Genomic DNA, 18,716 nt, shown 5'->3' with positions numbered 1-18,716 from the left:
AATATTAAGAGAACTGTGTGACCAATCCAAACAGAACAATATTCACATTATAGGGGTACCAGAAGAAGAAAAGAGAAAAAGGGATAGAACGTGTCTTTAAGGAAATAATTGTTGAAAACTTCCCCAATCTGGGGAAGGAAAAAGTCCCTCAGGCCATGGAAGTGCAGAGATATCCCAACACAAGGGACTCAAGGAAGACAATACCAAGACATAATAATTAAAAGGACAAAGATCAAGGACAAGGACAGAGTTTTAAAAGCAGCCAGAGAGAGAAAAAAGGATACAAACAAAGGAAAACCCATCAGGGTATCATCAGACTTCACAGCAGAAACCTTACAGGCCATAAGGGAGTGGCATGACGTATTTAATGCAGTGAAACAGAAGGGCCTCAAACCCAGAATACTCTACCCAGCAAGATTATCATTTAAATTTTAAGCAGGAATTAAACAGGTAAGCAAAAGTTGAGGGAATTTACCTCCCACAAACCATCTCTTCAGGGTATTTTAAAGGGACTGCTATAGATGGAAGTGCCCCTAAGGCTAAATAGCTGTCACCAGAGAAAATAAAACCACAGTAAAGGAAGCAGACCAATTAATTACTAAGCAGATACAAAATTAAATCAACTACCCACAAAGTCAGTTAAGGGATACACAAACAGTAAAGAATATGAGACCTATTATATAGAGAGTGGAGGAGGAAGAAAAAGGGAGAAAAAAAAAGAACTTTTAGATTGTGTTTGAAATAGTGTAATAAGTCAGTTAAGTTAGACTGTTAGAAAATAAAGAAGTTGCCCTTGAACCTTTGGTAACCATGAATCTAAAGCCTGCAATGACAATAAGTATATATCTATTGATAAGCACCCTAAATGTAAATGGACTGAATGCACCAATCAAAAGACAGAGAGTTAAAGAAAGGATAAAAAAGCAAGACCCATCTATATGCTGCCTATAAGAGACTCACTTCAAACTCAAAGACATACAAAAACTAAAAGTGAAGGGATGGAAAAAGATATAACACGCAAATAATAGGGAGAAAAAAGCAGGAGTTGCAGTACTTGTATCAGACAAAATAGACTTCAAAACAAAGAAAGTAACAAGAGACAAAGAAGGACATTACATAATGATAAAGGGGTCAGTCCAACAAAAGGATATAACCACTATAAATATATATGCACACAACATAGGAGCACCTACATATGTGAAACAAATACTAACAGAATTACAGGGGGAAATAGGATGCAATACATTCATTTTAGGAGACTTCAACATACCACTCACTCCAAAGGACAGATCAATCAGACAGAAAATAAGGAGACAGAGGCACTGAACAACACATTAGAACAGATGGACCTAACAGACATCTACAGAACACTCCACCCAGAAGCAGGAGGATAAACTTTCTTCTCAAGTGCACATGGAACATTATCCAGAGTAGATCACAGAGTAGTTCACAAAAAGAGCCTCAGTAAATTCAGAGGGATTGAAACTGTACTGACCAGCTTCTCAGCTTCTAGTTTCAAAGGTATGAAACTAGAAATAAATTATGCAAAGAAAACAAAAAAGCCCACAAACTCATAGAGGCTTAACAAGATGCTCCTAAATAATCAAAGGATCGATGACCAAATAAAAACAGAAATCAAGCAATATATGGAGACAAATGAAAACAACAACTCAACTCCTCAGAATCTGTGGGACACAGAGAAGGCCATGCTAAGAGGAAAGTACAGTGCAATACAGGCTTATCTCAAGAAAGAAGAACAAACCCAAACAAACAGTCTAAACTCACAATTAATGAAACTAGAAAAAGAACAATAAATGAGGCACAAAGTAAGTAGAAGGAGGGACATTATAAAGATCAGAGCAGAAATAAAGAAAATCAATAAGAATAAAACAAAAGAAAGAATCAATGAAACTAGGAGGTGGTTCTTAGAGAAAATAAACAAGATATATAAGCCCCTAGCCAGACAAGAAAAAAAGAGTCTACATGCATAAATAGAATCAGAAATGAGAAAGGAAAAATCACCACAGACACCACAGAAATAAAGAATTATTAGAGAATACTATGAAAAATTATATGCTAATAAACTGGATAACCTAGAAGAAATGGACAACTTTCTAGAAAAGTACAACCTTCCAAGACTGACCCAGGAAGAAACAGAAAATCTGAACAGATCAATTACCAACAATTAAATTGAACTGGAAATCAAAAAACTACCTAAAAACAAAACACCTGGACCAGATAGCTTCACCATTGAATTTTATCAAACAATTAGAGAAGACCTAATACCTATCTTCCTTAAAGTTTTCCAAAAAGTAGAAGAGGAAGGAATACTTCCAAATTCATTCTCTGAGGCCAGCATCACTCTAATACCAAAAGCAGGCAAAGACACCACAAAAAAATAAAAGTACAGACCAATATCCATAATGAACATGAATGCAAAAACACTCAACAAAATATTAGCAAACCAAATTCAAAAATACATCTAAAAGATAATCCATCATGATCAAGTAGGATTTATTCCAGGGATGCAAGGATGATACAATATTCAAAAATCCATTAACATCATCCACCACATCAACAAAAAGGACAAAAATCACATGATCATCTCAATAGTTGCTGAAAAAGCATTTGACAAAATTCAAAATCCATTCATGATAAAAACTCTCAACAAAATGGGTATAGAGGTAAGTACCTCAACATAATAAAGACCGTATACGGCAAACCCATGGCCAATATCATACTTAACAGAGAAAAGCTGAAAGTTTTTCCTCTAAGATTGGGAACAAGACAAGGATGCCCACTCTCCCCACTTGCATTCAACATAGTACCGGAGGTCCTAACCACGGCAATCAAACAACACAAAGAAATAAAAAGCATCCAGATTGGCAAGGAAGAAGTTAAACTGCCCCTTTGCAGATGACATGATATTGTACATAAAAAACCCTAAAGAATCCAACGCCAAACTACTGGAACTAATAACTGAATTCAGCAAAGTTGTAGGACACAAAATTAATACATAGAAATCTGGTGCATTCCTATGTACCAATGATGAACTAGAAGAAAGAGAAATCAGGAAAACAATTCCATTCACAATTGCATCAAAAAGAATAAAATCCTAGGAATAAACCTAACAAAGGATGTGAAAGACCCATACCTTGAAAACAAGACATTCATGAGAGAAATTAAAGAAGACACCAATAAATGGAAATACATTCCATGCTCATGGATAGGAAGAATTAATATTGTCAAAATGGCTATCCTGCCTAAAGCAGTCTACAGATTCAATGCAATCCTATCAAAATTCCAATAGCATTCTTCAATGAAGTAGAACAAATAGTTCTAAAACTCATATCAAACCACAAAAGACCCTGAATAGCCAAAGCAATTCTGAGAAGGAAGAATAAAGCAGGGGGATCTTGCTTCCCAACTTCAAGCTCTACTACAAAGCCACAGTAATCAAGACAATTTGGCACTGGCACAGGAACAGACCTATAAATCAATGGAACAGAATAGAGAGCCCAGATATAAATTCAAGCATATATGATCAATTAATTTAAGATAAAGGAGCCATGGGTATACAATGGGAAAATGACAGCCTCTTCAACAACCAGCTGGCAAAACTGGACAGCTACATGCAAGAGAATGAAACTGGATTACTCCATACACAAAAGTAAACTCGAAATAGATCAAAGGCCTGAATGTAAGTCATGAGACCATAAAACTCTTAGAAGAAAACATAGGCTTGAATATAAACACGAGCAACTTTTTCCTGAACACATCTCCTCAGGCAAGGGAAACAAAATAAAAAATGAACAAATTGGACTACATCAGGTTAAAAAGCTTCTGTACAGCAAAGGACACCACCAGCAGAACAAAAAGGCATCCTACGGTATGGGAGAATATATTTGTAAACAACATATTCAACAAGGGGTTAACATCCAAAATATATAAAGAACTCACACTCCTCAACACCCAAAAAGCAAATAACCCTATTAAAAAATAGGTGGAGGATATGAACAGACACTTCTCCAAAGAAGAAATTCAGATGGCCAACAGGCACATGAAAAGATGCCCCACAGCACTAATTATCAGGAAAATGCAAATTAAAACCACAATGAGATATCACCTCACAGCAATTAGGATGGCCAACATAGAAAAGACTAGGAACAACAAATGCTGGCGAGGATGCGGAGAAAGGGGAACCCTCCTACACTGCTGGTGGGAATGTAAACTAGTTCAACCATTGTGGAAAACAGTATGAAGGTTCCTCAAAAAACTAAAAATAGAAACACCATTTGACCCAGGAATTCCACTCCTAGGAATTTACCTGAAGAAGACATGATCCCAGATTCAAAAAGATATGCACCCCATGTGTTTTATTGGAGCACTATTTACAGTAGTGAAGATATGGAAGCAACCTAAGTGCCCATCAGTAGATGAATGGATAAAGAAGATGTGGTACATATACATGATGGAATATTAGTCAGTCATAAGAAGAAAACAAATCCTACCATTTGCAACAACATGGATGGAGCTAGAGGGTATTATGCTCAGTGAAATAAGCCAGGCAGAGAAAGACCAGTACCAAATGATTTCACTCATTTGTGGAGTACAACAACAAAGCAAAACTGAAGGAACAAAACAGTAGCAGACTCACAGACTCCAAGAAGGGACTAGCAGTTACCAAACGGAAGGGGGTGGCAGGTGGGGGTGAGGAGGGAGGTAAAAGGGGATTAAGGGACATTATCATTAGCATATATAAGGTAGGGGAGTCAGGGGAAGGCAGTACAGCACAGAGAAGACAAGTAGTGACTCTATAGCATCTTACTATGCTGATGGACAGTGACTGCAATGTGGTGTGTGAGGGAGGAATTTGATAATATCGGTGAATGTAATAGCCACAGTGTTGCTCATGTGAAGCCTTTATAAGATTGTATATCAATGATACCTGAATTTAAAAATTTTTTAATTAAAAAAAAGCAATATCCAACTATATTCTATCTATAATGGATGTATTTTAATACAAAGCTACCAATAGCTTAAAAAATTAAAAGTGTGAATAGATATAATATGAAAGCACAAATAATAATAAAGCTGGTGTGACTATCTTAATTTTAGACAAAGTAGACTTTAAGACAAGCAATATTAACAGTAATATAAAGAGGTATTTCATAATAATGAGGGTCAATTTATCAAGAAGACATAATCCTAATTGTCTATGCACTAACATCAAAGCTTCAGAAAACACATAGCAAAAAATGACAACACTGAAAGGATAAATAGATAAAGCAACAGTCATGTTTGGAAATTTGACACTCCACTGTCAGTAATCAATAGAACAAGTAGACAGAAAATCAGTAAACATTTAGATTTAAACAACAGTAGCAACTAACTTGACCTAAACAGCATTTATACAGCACTCCACCCAATAAAGGCAAACTATATTTTCTCTTCAAGTGCACACAGAACAAACACTAAGACAGTCTAACCTCTGACCCACAAACAAGTCTCAATAATTTTGGGATGATTCAAAGATTATAGGACATGTTCTCTGATGATAACAGAATTAAATTAAAAATAAGTAACAAAAATATATCTGGCAAAGCACCTAAGCGGAAATTTAAAAACTTGATTCTAAACAGCCTATGTCAAAGAAATAGTCATAAAGGAAAATAGGAGCTAACTAAACTGAAAAATGAAAACACAACATATTAAATTGTGTGGGATGCTTTTAAAACAGTTTAGAGGGAAATACACAGCTTGAAAGACTATTTTAAAAAATGAAAATGAAAAAAGAAAGGGCTAATGTCAATTACCTTTAAAAGCTATAAGCTGAGAAAATCAAACTGAGAGAAAGTACAAGAAAGAAAATACTAAATAGTAGAGCACAAATCAGTGAAATAAAAAACTGACAAGAAAAATTAATGAAACAAAAGGCTGGTTCTTTGGAAATACTGATGAAATGTAATTGATAAATTCCTAGCTAGACTGTCATAAAGAAAAGAGGAGAGAAGATGCAAATTGACCATATCCAGAATGAAATAGGAAACATTTGTTCAGATTCCAGCAATGTTAAGGGTAGTAAGAGAATATTTTAAATGTTATGTCAATAAATTAAACAATAAATATGAAATAAATAATGTCAATAAATGTGAAATACACAAATTATCAAAAGTGATAAAAGATGCAGCTGAAAACCTGAATATCTATTTCAGAGCTTCCATAAGAAAGATCATAATTTCAGATAGTCTCACTAGAAAATTATACCAAATACTTAGGAAAGAAATAATACCAATTCTACATAAAGTATTTCAGGAAATAGTAGAGTAGGGTCATTTCCAATTCAGCTTGTAAGGCCAGCAAAATCTTGATTATAAGAAAGACATTATAAGAAAACTACAGGACCAATAACCAGCATGAACATAGCTGTAAAAGTGTTTCACAAAATATTAAAAGATCTAATTTAACAATATGTAAAAATGATAATATTTTATGACAAAGCAGGTTTACCCAAAGAAAGCAAAGCTTGGGTTTAATATTTGAAAACCAAAGTAATTCATCATGTTAATAAAATGAAAGAGAAAAAAATGTATGGTTATCTTAATACATGCAGAAAAAGCACTGATGAAATTCAATATACATGCATGATTAAAAATTCAGCAAACAAGAAATAAAAAGGAGTTTGCTCAACTTAATAAAAGGTATCTATTTACATCCTACAGCTAACATTATACTTTAGGACGAAAGACTCAAACATTCCCCAAACATCAAGAATAAGGCAGAGATGTTGCTCTCACAACTTCAATTTGACATGTACCAAAAGTCCTGGCCAGTGCAAGTATTATGATTATGAACAAATAAAGAAAACAAATAAAAAAAGCATACTGACTGGAAACAAAGAAAAACTGTCTTTATTTGTAGAAACCATGACATGTTCACAGAAAACCCTAATTACAAAAAGCTGTAAAACAAATGAATTTTGTAATATGCTAAGATACAAAATGAATATACAAAAATCAGTCATATTTCCATATATGAATAACAAATGGAAAATAAAATTCAAAATACCATTTACAGTAAGATCAGAAAATACAAAATACTTAGGCATAAATTCAACAAAATATGTACAATACCTGCACACTGAAAACTACAAAAGGTTTCTGAGAGATATTTTAAAATATCTAAGTAATCTAGGACATGCACCATGTTTGTGGGTTGAAAGCCTCGATACTGTTAAAGTGATCCTCTCCAAATTGACCTACAGATTCAATGCAATCCCAACCAAACTCCCAGCAGGCTTTTTGGTAGAAATTGATTAAGTGTATTCTAAACTGCAGATAGATATGCAAAGGACCTAGAATAATAATTCTAAAGAGGAAGAAGTTGAAGATCTTATACCAACCAATTTCAAGATGTACTATAAAGCTACTGTTATCAAGATAGATAGATATGGAACTACAAAACAGAATAGAGAATTCATAGATAGAACTATCAAATAAAACCAACTGATTTTCTACAAATGTGCCAAGGCAATTCAATGGGAAAATGACAGTCTTTCCAGGAAATGTTGCTGAACTGGTTATCCATGTGCAACAAAACTGAACCTCTACTCTAACCTCACACGATACAAAAGTTAACTCTACATGGGTCATAAATATAAACATAGAGCTAAAACTGCTTAAGAAAAACACAGGTTTAAAAAAAGCGTTACTGCTTTGGAGTAGGCACAAATTTCTTGCACAAGAAAAGCACAAACCACTTAAGCAAAGAAGGATAAATCAGACCTTATTAAAATGAAAAATATCTGCTCTTCAGAATACCTGCACACAAACTAAGCGAAAATATTTGCAACAGATATGTCTGATGGATGGTGTTTTGTACCCAAAATATACAAAGAACTTTTACAACCTAATAAGATTTTTAAAATGGGCAAAAGATTTGAAGACACTTCAACATAGGAATGATGAAAAAGCACATGAAAAAAAGTGGTTAACGTTATTAGTCATCAGGGAAAACAAGTTTAAACCATGATGAGGTGTCACTATGTATCTAATAGAATGGTTTAAAAAATACTGACGACACTGAATACTGACAAAGATTGGGATATTTGGAGTTCACACTCATCAATGGTAGAAATGTAAAATGGTCCATTCAGTTAGGAAAACAGGTTGGCAGTTTCTTATCAAGTTAAATGTACACTACCATTTACTCCAGCAAATTCCACTCCCCAGTATTTAGTCAAGAGAAATTATATTTATCCACATAAAGACTTGTACATGAATGTTTATAGCAACTTTGTTCATTATAGTTAAATACTGGAAATAACCTGAATTTCCAACAGGTAAATCAATAGACCAATTGTGTTATGTTATAATGCAATATTACTTAGCAATAAAAATGAATGAACTACTGATATACATGACAATGTGAGTAAATCTCAAAAACCATAATATTACATGCAAAAAAAGCCAGGCACAAAAGAGTGATAGTGTATGATTCCAGCTGTATGAAACTATAAGAAAGACATAACGATGAAAAAAATAGATCTATTGTTGCTTAGACTGGATGGGACTGTGAATATTCACAGCCAAGGGGCATAAGGGCATTTGTTGAGGGACGGTGATTGTGGCAGTGGTACTTGAGAATACACATTTGTCAAAACTTACCAAACTCTACACTTAAAATAAGTGCTTTTATTATAGGTAAAGTATCTCAATTATATCTTTGACTTTGAAAAACAAATTATACCTATGTATACTTATTTCAAATGTCCAGAAAGATATACTCAAAATTATAAAACAATAGTATTTCAGAGGTGATCTTCAAAAGTTAACAATTGGGAATTATAAACACCAACCAGTCAGAACAAATGGTGGGCAGCCAAACAGGGGAACAGCCAACCATGCAAATGAGATGAGCTTTAGTCCAAGAAAACAAGAGTTATCAATAGATGGTGGGATTATTGATGTCCTTTTTCTTGTTACTTAACTGTATTTTCTGATTTTCTATCTGTATTATTAATCAGGTACTTTAAAATCAGGAAAAAAAATTGATCTTTAATTATAAAAAAGAAAAATGATACCCTGTTGATATCACATTTCATATTGTTATAAAATTCTAATGGGTCTCAAAACCCTAATGGAACTTTTAAATAATAGATATGAGAAATGGTACACTAAAACAGCATTGAATTAGAAGTTAAAAATGGATAATGCCATAAAAATATTTCCCATCTACTACAAAGAAAATGCTAAAATAAATTTTTAAACTATTTTACCATTTTAATATTTTTAAATGCCCTTCCTTTGCTCCTGTTCCAGCTAGATCTCCATATAATTATGTTTGAGAGACAAAACATCTTTCCTCAAATTGTCCAGGCTCTGAAATGCCATTCAGCTCAAAATTCTTTATATGGTATATAGTATATAGTATTTGCCAATGGGCATATTGGTCTAGATCAAACTTCAGAATCTGACTAAGCAAGTCAGGAAATCAAACTATAATTATCAGCTGTGGATAAATTTTTATAGCAAAATAACAGCCCAGGACAAGGAAAGCTGCTTCCATCTCCTCCTCGCATGACCACCTCTGTCCCTTCGGCTTCTCACAGCAACAAACATTTGCTCTGAGCGATTTCTTCATAGGTAAGCACAAATAAAAACCTGGCTATAAAAGCAGTCACTGAGAAGCTATGATCAGCAAACAATGAGCAGTGAGGCCCCTTTACCATGTGTCTCTCCGTCAACAGACAAACCTCACCAGCTCCTTGCCAGCCCAGCTGGGAGTCAATGACTGGTTTAGCAACATGACTCCTTTCTGAAACCCTGAAAGCCCCAGGGCAAAATGATGCTCCTGCACAATCTCCTAATGTTGCTTTACAGCACAGCTCCAATTTATGATTTTAAAAGCACCTCAGCCCACGGTGAGTTCAGTTATCTTTAATGATTTGCAAATCTCAGGGTTTTTAACAGCTGATTTTTGTGCTGTGGTTACAGTAGTAACACTTGCACCTAAATAGCTATTGCTTGTAATATGCTGGGCTGTCAGGATGTGCAGAAAATGACAGGCAGAGGCATGATCTTCTGCCTCTTCTATCCTTAATTCACTCCTCCATTTGGACAAAAGCCTATTGAGCCCACAGAGCTGCCACATCAGCTCTCAGAGCCCATGTAATCTTGGCTCAGGGCACCTCAGTCATCAGCAGAGGCTGACCACCCTTCCCCATGACATGGAAAGAAACAAGAAGATGGCAGCCAGAGGCCACCAGCCTGACTTCCTAAGGTGAAGGACCTGTCCCCAGATCACAGTTACAAGAAAAATATCCAGACGTTTTCATGAGGCACCCAATATGGCATTTCTGCAAGATATTCAACTGTAAATTACATTACCAAATCCAGCCTCACCAGATATTTTAGTGTCATCCACCCTCTAAATTAGGATTAGAATCACCTTTGTCATTGTTATAATAAAGTATTATGTAACAGCATTTATTCTCTAATTTCAAAACATAAAGTATCTCATATAATAATATACTAATCATGGCAGCTATTTACTGAACAGTTACTAGGTGCCTGACATTGTTCTAAATTTACATGCATTAACTCATTTAATCCTCAAAACACTGTTACAGTGAGCCAGGATTTCAACCCAGCATGTCTCCAGAGTCTTTGCCATACTGGGATACATCAAGAATCACAGATCCCCACTTCCCTAGAAAAGTGAACTTCTTATAAAGCTACCCAAGGTCTCAGAAGGAAGTTGGCTGTGGCTATACTTCAATGTCTCTGAACAGATGGGAAAATCTCCAGGGTTGTACATGTGTCATGATTGCTTTACCTTACCTGCAAGTATTTTGTGTAAATAAAATAGGGTTGGGTCTGAGGGGAGATACCATCAGTGATTTTCAAAGATGAAAATGGGCCCACTGTGATTCTTTAGGTTTAAAGTGCTCTCAGCAAATTTTTCTGGGTGCATATCCATCCTCCGCACTCTTGTACAGCACGCTGATGACCAGACCACAAAAAGCTGATGATCAGACCACAGGGCCACCTGTTACATTGGAGATTGGTCTCCATCAGTAATTCTCCCACTAGGACCATGTGGGAGAAGCAACAGAGGATGCCACTGCCCAACCCATTTCCCCTGAGCCCTTAACCATTTTCACTTCCAAAGGTCAGCAGCTGCCTTTTCTTTGCCTGAGAGCTGCCCCGAGGCGGCAAGACCCTCCTTTGCCTGCAAAGCAGGGAAAACCAGAAGGACTCCACAGTCATTGGCCAATGACTGGCCGCACTGGGGATATAAATCCCACAGCTCCCTCCTCCCTGATGGGGACAACTGAGTGATGTGATTACATTGTCCCCAGAGGCCCCTGAAAGATCCAGCCAGTTTCTCACCATGGAATTTGACTTGAAATTGTACCCTAGCTTGATCTCCATCCCCATTCTTAGTGGGCTTCCTGGGATCGCTTCCTAATAAATCACTTTCATGGCCGTCACTGCCTGGGGTTTGCTTCGGGGGGTGGTAAACTAAGAAGGACAGCAGAACATGCCAAAGGTCCCTCAAAAGATCCTACTTCTTTGTATAATCTGAACAAACATCTTGAGGTCATGAAGCCTCCTGCTTCCCACACTGGGAACTTTGGTCCCACAGCACAGATGGAATGGCCCACTTACCTTGTCCTTGCTCATCCCCGGGCTACTCACTCCTCAATAATCTTTAAAGAATTACAGAGGTCAAGTTATTGTGAAAGAGATGACCAGAGTCCCCTCCCATCATATTACTGAATGAACACTTACCAAGAGACCTTTGAACGGATGCCCACAAAACTGTGGCTTCAACAAAAAGAAAATACAATGATCCCGTAGCTTGAAATGCTGGCCTGCAGCCTGCAACGAAACTAGATTCCTGTCCTGTGTCACTCCTTTCTCCAAGTGTGAGTTCTAGAAAGGACAGACCTTCAGAGGATACCAGCCCAAACCCGTTTTACAGTCTTGGTTCCTCAAGTCAAATCCTTACGTTAAACATTTCTCATAGTAGTTTTAAACTTTAATTAGATACTTTACCCAAAGAAAAGATCAAAATTTCTACAGAGGTTCTCTTTAAATTTTTATGATGGAGTATTTATTAGTATGTCTCTCGGGAATATATTTTCATACCCCAGGCCTGAAATGAATTTCCACATAAAAATCATTCTCAAAGTACTTTTGAATACTTGAGAGTTTGTCCTTCTTTCTCATATCATACAATGACTTGTTAATAAGGAATAATTAAATAGATTCTTACTAATAAGAATGTATTGCATTTCAAAAATATTTTAAAAATATAAAAGCTATGCATGTCTGTAATAGAGAAATTAAGATCCAAAATTTCATCCATACGGAGTGTCTAGATACGGTTCATTTCAAATCAATCAATGTGGTAGTAACAAAGATCTGCTTTGTGCAATGGGTCAGCCTAACTGAACAGATATAATTATAGTCTGTTTATATCTATCCATGTGGACCACACAGAGCATCCTCACTCTTACATGTACATGACTCTAATAGTTCTGCATTTCTTTCCATCCTGGAATCCAAGCACTGATTTCCCTAAATATATGCAATCCAAGGTATCTGAAAGACATTCCTCCAAGATTTTTCAGAGTGAATTTCATGAGCTGTCCAACTGGACCCAGTCAGCAGATTCAAGTTAGCACTTCACCTTGGATGACTTGCTGAGGGGAAATCCACCCCCAGTAAAACGAGGGCCAGTTGGTTTGGCCACTGAGAAGGTGTTATCCATGGATATTCTGTCCTTGTTTCTGTAAGAGGGAAAGTGAAAGTTAACATCCTTAACATCTTTTTCCTCTTCTAAGTGTGGTGTTCTCTAAATTCCTAGGGTGAGTTAGCCACTGAAAACTGCTTTGATTAAAGCTTCCAGTTCTAGACAAGGTGGGTATTGAAATCTAATTATCTATATATCCCCTGATAACACATAGAATTAGAGAAAGATAATTAGATGTGCCCTCCTAATGTTGATCTAAATACAGACAGAAGACCTCATTCTAACTTAAGCACTATGGACTTGAGGCTTCTGACTTGTAATCATTTTCCTGTTTTATAAAACATTTGTTTCATTTCAAAGATTAGTCAAAACATTCTTTCTCTTGGCTCAATTATGATGACTAGTTGATCATTTAACAATTTTTATATTCCAAAGTTTTGGTAAACATAAATATTTACCACACACATACAAGGTATCTTCATCAAACTTGGGCATTTATTAAATACCAATTTTCTTGTCACTTTAGATAAGTAGCAGTTATTATTAGAAATAGTTTAAGATAAAAGAAAATCTGGGAAAGATAAGTAAGATTGTACATTTGGCCATAGATGAAGGCAGTTCTCCTCTAAAATTTTTTAATTATCTTCTATATAGGTCTCCCTTAAACACTCACACACATACACATCCAGGTTTCTTGGAAAGCTACATCAAATTTATACAACATACCCTTTGTGAAATTACAAAGAACATCTTTGGAATCCCTTTTAAAAAATAAAAATTAAGCAAACCACTAAGACCAAAACCGATTAAATTTGACAACTGGCAATTATTTACCTTAAGGGAGAGAATTCCATCTTTTGCAAAAGAACCTGACTAGTACTGCAGACTCTACATCAGCCTGGAGGTCCAGGGTAGGGGAGTCAGGGGTAGGCAGGTTGGGAAATGAATTGCGATTTTATAAAGAGCATGTGTAGGGAGAACATTCACAGAGATTATTCTAAATTATTGCATTTGGAAAGAACCTGTGAAGGATTGGTTAATCAATCCAGCTGTCTCTTTGCAGCATTGATTTCATAATTATAAAAAGCATCCTCCATAAATAGGACAAAAACTTTAGCCTTGAGTGGATCCAGCAAAGCAAATTCCTTCGAGTACTCTGGTAACTTGTCTGCCTCCTGACTGTTGTCAGACGCAGGCAGCACTCCCCAACCCTCTTGCCTTAAATAACCTAAATTCCCCTCTCTGAAGGAACTTGAGCTTAATGCTTCTGGCTTTGTCTAAGCTGACTAATGGGAATAATGTCTCCTTTATATTATCTTTTTAATGTATTTATAGACCATTATAATGACTCCCTGCAGCCTTCCTCCTTCCAGCCTAAAGCACTCAGCACTTTTGTTCTTGCCTCGGCATGTTTTCCTTCAGCACCTTCAACTTTGTTTTTGCTCTTCTCCTATGAACTTCTCTCTCTGTATGCCTACACTTTATGGATACCCAACCAAATGGAACCCCCAGCGACACCCTAACCAGGTCAGAGTGGCTACAAGTAAAGAGCATCTAACAGCAACAAGAGGAACAGTAAAAGCGAAGATTCGAGAGCAGCACTAGCCAACACAACTTTCTGCAATGATGAAAGCTCTAGATCTAGGGGCCCAAGGCCGTGTGCACTAGCTACGTGTGGCTATTTAGCAGTTGAAATGTGACTAGTGCAACCAAGGAGCTGAATTTTCATTTGACTTAACTGTAATGCATTTTCATTTAAATAGTGGCAACCACCTGGGGGCAGTACAGTTCTGTGGATGGATGGGCCACTGGGAAGGACACCCCTCTGCTGGCTCAGCATGCTCTCTGTATCCAGAAAACTGTGGGGAGCAGGGGGCAGGGAATCAGTAAGGTCAAAAGTGACTAGGCCAAATGCCAGGGCCAAGACCGGCAAGTTAATCAGCTCTAAAAATACAATTAACTATTGAGCCAAAATAACTGTTTGTAACTGTGTAAACTAGACCACTGGTCTCCAAAACAGTGCATAAACTCTAGAAGGTGAACAAGATGACCCACTGAGAAGTGGAAAGAAGGTATTAGAGATTCTATTTATATTTTATCTTTAAAAATTAAACATCTCACTTTACTAATTATTAGTCACAAAGTGGTAATAGTACTTGCATGTAATTTGTACATTAAAATATGTTGGAAGTAAAAAAAACTATTCTAAAATAAAAATTTTTACTGCTGCAAGTTCGAAAATGTTTTACCATACAGGTGTACAATCAAAAGTTTGAAGGCCGCTGAGCTAGACACAAGCTGCCTCATGTGGAAACTAGCCATGTTGACATTTTATAAGCACAACCTTAGTGTCCTAAAAGAAAACTACAAATAAATTTACACCCAGTTACTGTAAATAGCTGTTTGCCACTAATGAATCATAGGCATATATATTCAAAGCCTCTTTCCCCACATCCCCGAAATGCCCATGTGGATGAAATACAAAATGTGAATTTCAACTCAGAAGGCAAGTCACTACAGAATTAACCAGCTGGTTTGGGCGATGCCTCAGTTCAAACCTACTGATCATTTAGGCCCACTCTCTAACCCTAAGATTAGGCAATGATAAAGTGAAGAGAACATTTCCTCTTTGTCATATAGACATTCTGAAACCCAAAATATTAACCTGATGCCTGCATTACCAACTCCTAGAAGAAGGAGAGCGCAGATGACACCCCACCTCAGAGGCTGAAGTCAGTCACTACACACAGAGATGATTCAGAGAGAGTCTGTCTAAAACTAGGTGAAAATTATACATGAACTGCTCATGATGACAGAGGTACAGTTGCAGTATTGGGAGAACAGCTTTACCAAACCCAGAACCCTCCGCACAATTACGTGTGCTCTTAAACCGAATATGCTTCAGCCCATACAAGGCTGACTGTGAGCCTCATTTGCAAACATAGTTATGGCACAATTATCTCTAAACCGTGAAAGCAGGGTTGGGGACAAAAAAAATCTCACTGTGTTTCCTCTGTTCCATGTGAGGTCCACGAGAGAGCAGATACTAATGGACCCTGTTAGGGCCCTCAGTATCAGATGAGACACCCATCTAACTCTAATACAAACTCAGTGAGAGTCCTGTGGAGCAGCATTTGTCACCCTGTGGCTTAGTTTACCCCAGTGAGACCTGCCACTCTGTGACTATCCACCAGTTATTGTTAGCAGGTAATAGGCACAACAAAAATTAGAACTTTTGACTAATTCTTACTTCTGAATGTGTTCTTTACGCTTCTGAGCAAGGTATTTCTTCTTTAAATTAAGCAGTTCATTGGTAAGTTTCCCAATCTCGTGTTTATATTCTTGGCTCTGTGATTCATACATATTCAGTTCCGAAGACAAAACCTAACATGTCAAATAAAGCAGCATTAACAGAAGATAAGCAGCGAGACAATATCCTTTTCTGAAAAATCTTTTTAATCTGCTGCCATTTACCTCTGTGAGGCTACAGATTCAAAACCATGCCCAGGTTTAACAGTTAATCTGCACGCTTCTACCAGTTCAGGTCTGTATCTGGGTAAAACTTGGATGGAGGTCTAAAGACTCATAATCCAGTGACAAACTGAATGAAACCTCATTCCCATGCTTAGAAGAACGTCAGACCACATGCAGGCAGCCTCACACGAGTGGTGTAATGTGTTTCAAGAATGATGTGGGTAGAGACAGAAAAATTTCCAAAAGTAAGTATAAAATTGCTTTTAAAGCCTTCTTAAAAAAGCATTCAGGAAAGTCATCACTAGAGAGAGTGACTCATCTGAAATTATGGTAAAAATTATTCTGGAATCATCCTGCCACTGTCACCACTAAGTAGGCATTCAATTTATGTGTTTTCCAAGGTTATTGTTCTGCTAAATGTTTGCCACCTCTTTTTTGTGTTCCTTGGGATTATTCACAGTTTCCATCTTTACCAGCACTGGGACACTTACCTCTGAGAAGCAGGGAGCTATGTACATTCATGGGAGAGTCTAATCATATGATGGGGTTATACAGGAACCCTGATAATCCACCTCTTCCATCGTGGTGTTCAATAGATGCTCCTGGTCTCAGGCTGGGCAAGAGGAGTGGGAACTGACTCATCTGAACCAAACCAGGTAAAGCCCAAGCTAGGAGGGCTCCCCACAAACAAGGGGGGAAAAGGAAGTTACTGTTCTAAGGGGCATGCAATAGACTCAGATAGATTTCCTCTCACTTGCTATTTTAAAAATTTGTATAAAAGGAGGATCTTTGTCTTTTGAGTACTCATCTGCTTCTGGACTCTTTACTCTTAACTGCTGTGAAAGGATCCTGACTACACTATCATGAGCTAAAGAATACGATTTTCATGTTGGAAGAAAACTTGTCTTAATGGTTAAAGTCTTAGGTACAAAGACCCTGATTCTAAACAATGACTACACAATTTCCTAAGAAAAAGTCCAGGTAATAAAGACAACCTGGTGAACAAGCTCAGTACCCAGTACCACCAACCTCTGAACCTCTCCCACCAGGGGTCACATTTAATTCAGAGCAAAAATCTGGATTTGCAGGGGTAAAGGGTTAAAGTAACAAAAGGTTCCTGTGAGCCATTTAATGCAACCCAGCACTAAGTGCAGCTATTTGACAATAATGCAAAGACAGAATATGCTTTTCTAATCTATATCCACCCCTGAGAATATAAGGTTTGATTTTGTTTGAAATATGCAATTGTTTAAAAGGATAAAATAATCAAAAGATTATGCCTCATGCAAAACTCAAATTATATCTCAGGATACTCATGTGAAATAAACATTTAAAGTGATAAATTGAAAATTAATGTTCTAATTAGACTTCTGCTTCATCTGCCTTTTTTAAGTAAAAGCATGCGGTTTTACCATGACCTATTTGTGAATGGATTCATACCATATTAGCATAGCGTGGCATCTATCCTACCCCAGGCAGACAGTCAATGATTATTACACCCATTGTGCTGCTACGTGCTAGAATTCAGCTGGCATGTGCTACATTCTGGGCATGTGCATGTGTAAGACTTCCCCAACACACCAAGACTATCTAAGGACTTGCTTAGGAGGTAAAGCTAATACAGTGGGAACACAGGGATTTGCGGGGAGAACTTTAAAAAGCATTTTAGTAGTAAAACATTCCATCTCCCAGCTGAGGTTCTTACATCATTTAGAAAGGAATTTATGCTAACGGAATTCTAAAATGATTTTGCTTCCCCTTCATGTCTACTTAGTTGATAGATGACCACGAAGCAAGGCCTTGGGGGTGGGGAGTAGCCTATGCTTTCTCCACATTTAGTTCAGGGGGCATGGAATGGCGAGACCCACTCCGGCACAGTGGTCTGCTGCAGTGGGCAGTCGTGTAAAATATTTCTTCTATTCTTCCCCACCAAGCAAATCCCCTAAATCACCTTGAGATCATCCATAAAACCCATTCCCCAATTTCCATTCTCCACCCCACTGCCATCATCTCCTTCAACAATCCTTTCCTCACTTAATCACCTCCCCCTTTTGGGAAATGGAGAATTGTGGCGTCTGTCAGTGTAGGAGCAGAGGGATAGCTCTGAGGCTTGTCCTGCTCCTCCTAGGACCAGTGCTCTAAAAGAGCTGACCTCGGTGGAGATGGCATCTGGGAGCCTGGCTTGCCCAGGTGTGCTCCCCAGAGTGCGGCTGTCCTTCGGCCAGGAAAGAGCAGAGGCTACCACTTACCTTGAGCTGCTTGGTCTTCTCTCGCAGAGTGTGGCGGTAGATGTGCAGCTGCTCCGCAGCCTCGGGCCCAGGCTGCCGGGCCAGAATGTGCTTTAGTTCCACATACAGCTTCTCCTTTTCCTGGAGGTGAGCATAACCACAGGCAGAGATAAACAGCCCCATCAAGACAAGGCAAGTGCCTTTAGCAGCACTGTTGGGATGGCGTGGGAACATCCCAAGTTACTTTACAGC

The 18,716-nt window shown here is 37.5% G+C and overlaps 1 protein-coding gene across 1 annotated transcript in view; it reads right to left on the bottom strand.

The window, feature by feature from the left end:
- Positions 1 to 6,801: 6,801 nt before the first annotated feature.
- Positions 6,802 to 18,716, bottom strand: part of CFAP58 (cilia and flagella associated protein 58) — a 94,201-nt gene continuing 82,286 nt past the window's right edge. Inside the window, exons 16-18 of the mRNA XM_036906474.2 lie at positions 18,486 to 18,605; positions 16,013 to 16,146; positions 6,802 to 12,799 (exon numbers count right to left, since the gene is read on the bottom strand). Of these exons, the coding sequence (XP_036762369.2) occupies positions 12,688 to 12,799; positions 16,013 to 16,146; positions 18,486 to 18,605 (366 nt within the window). The 3' untranslated portion in view covers positions 6,802 to 12,687. The remainder of the gene's footprint in view (positions 12,800 to 16,012; positions 16,147 to 18,485; positions 18,606 to 18,716) is intronic.

This window comes from Manis pentadactyla, chromosome 8, assembly GCF_030020395.1.
Source record: "Manis pentadactyla isolate mManPen7 chromosome 8, mManPen7.hap1, whole genome shotgun sequence".
NCBI classification, from domain to species: domain Eukaryota; kingdom Metazoa; phylum Chordata; class Mammalia; order Pholidota; family Manidae; genus Manis; species Manis pentadactyla.
The sequence above is the reverse complement of the archived record's forward strand: the minus strand, read 5'-3'. Positions and strand labels throughout refer to the sequence as shown.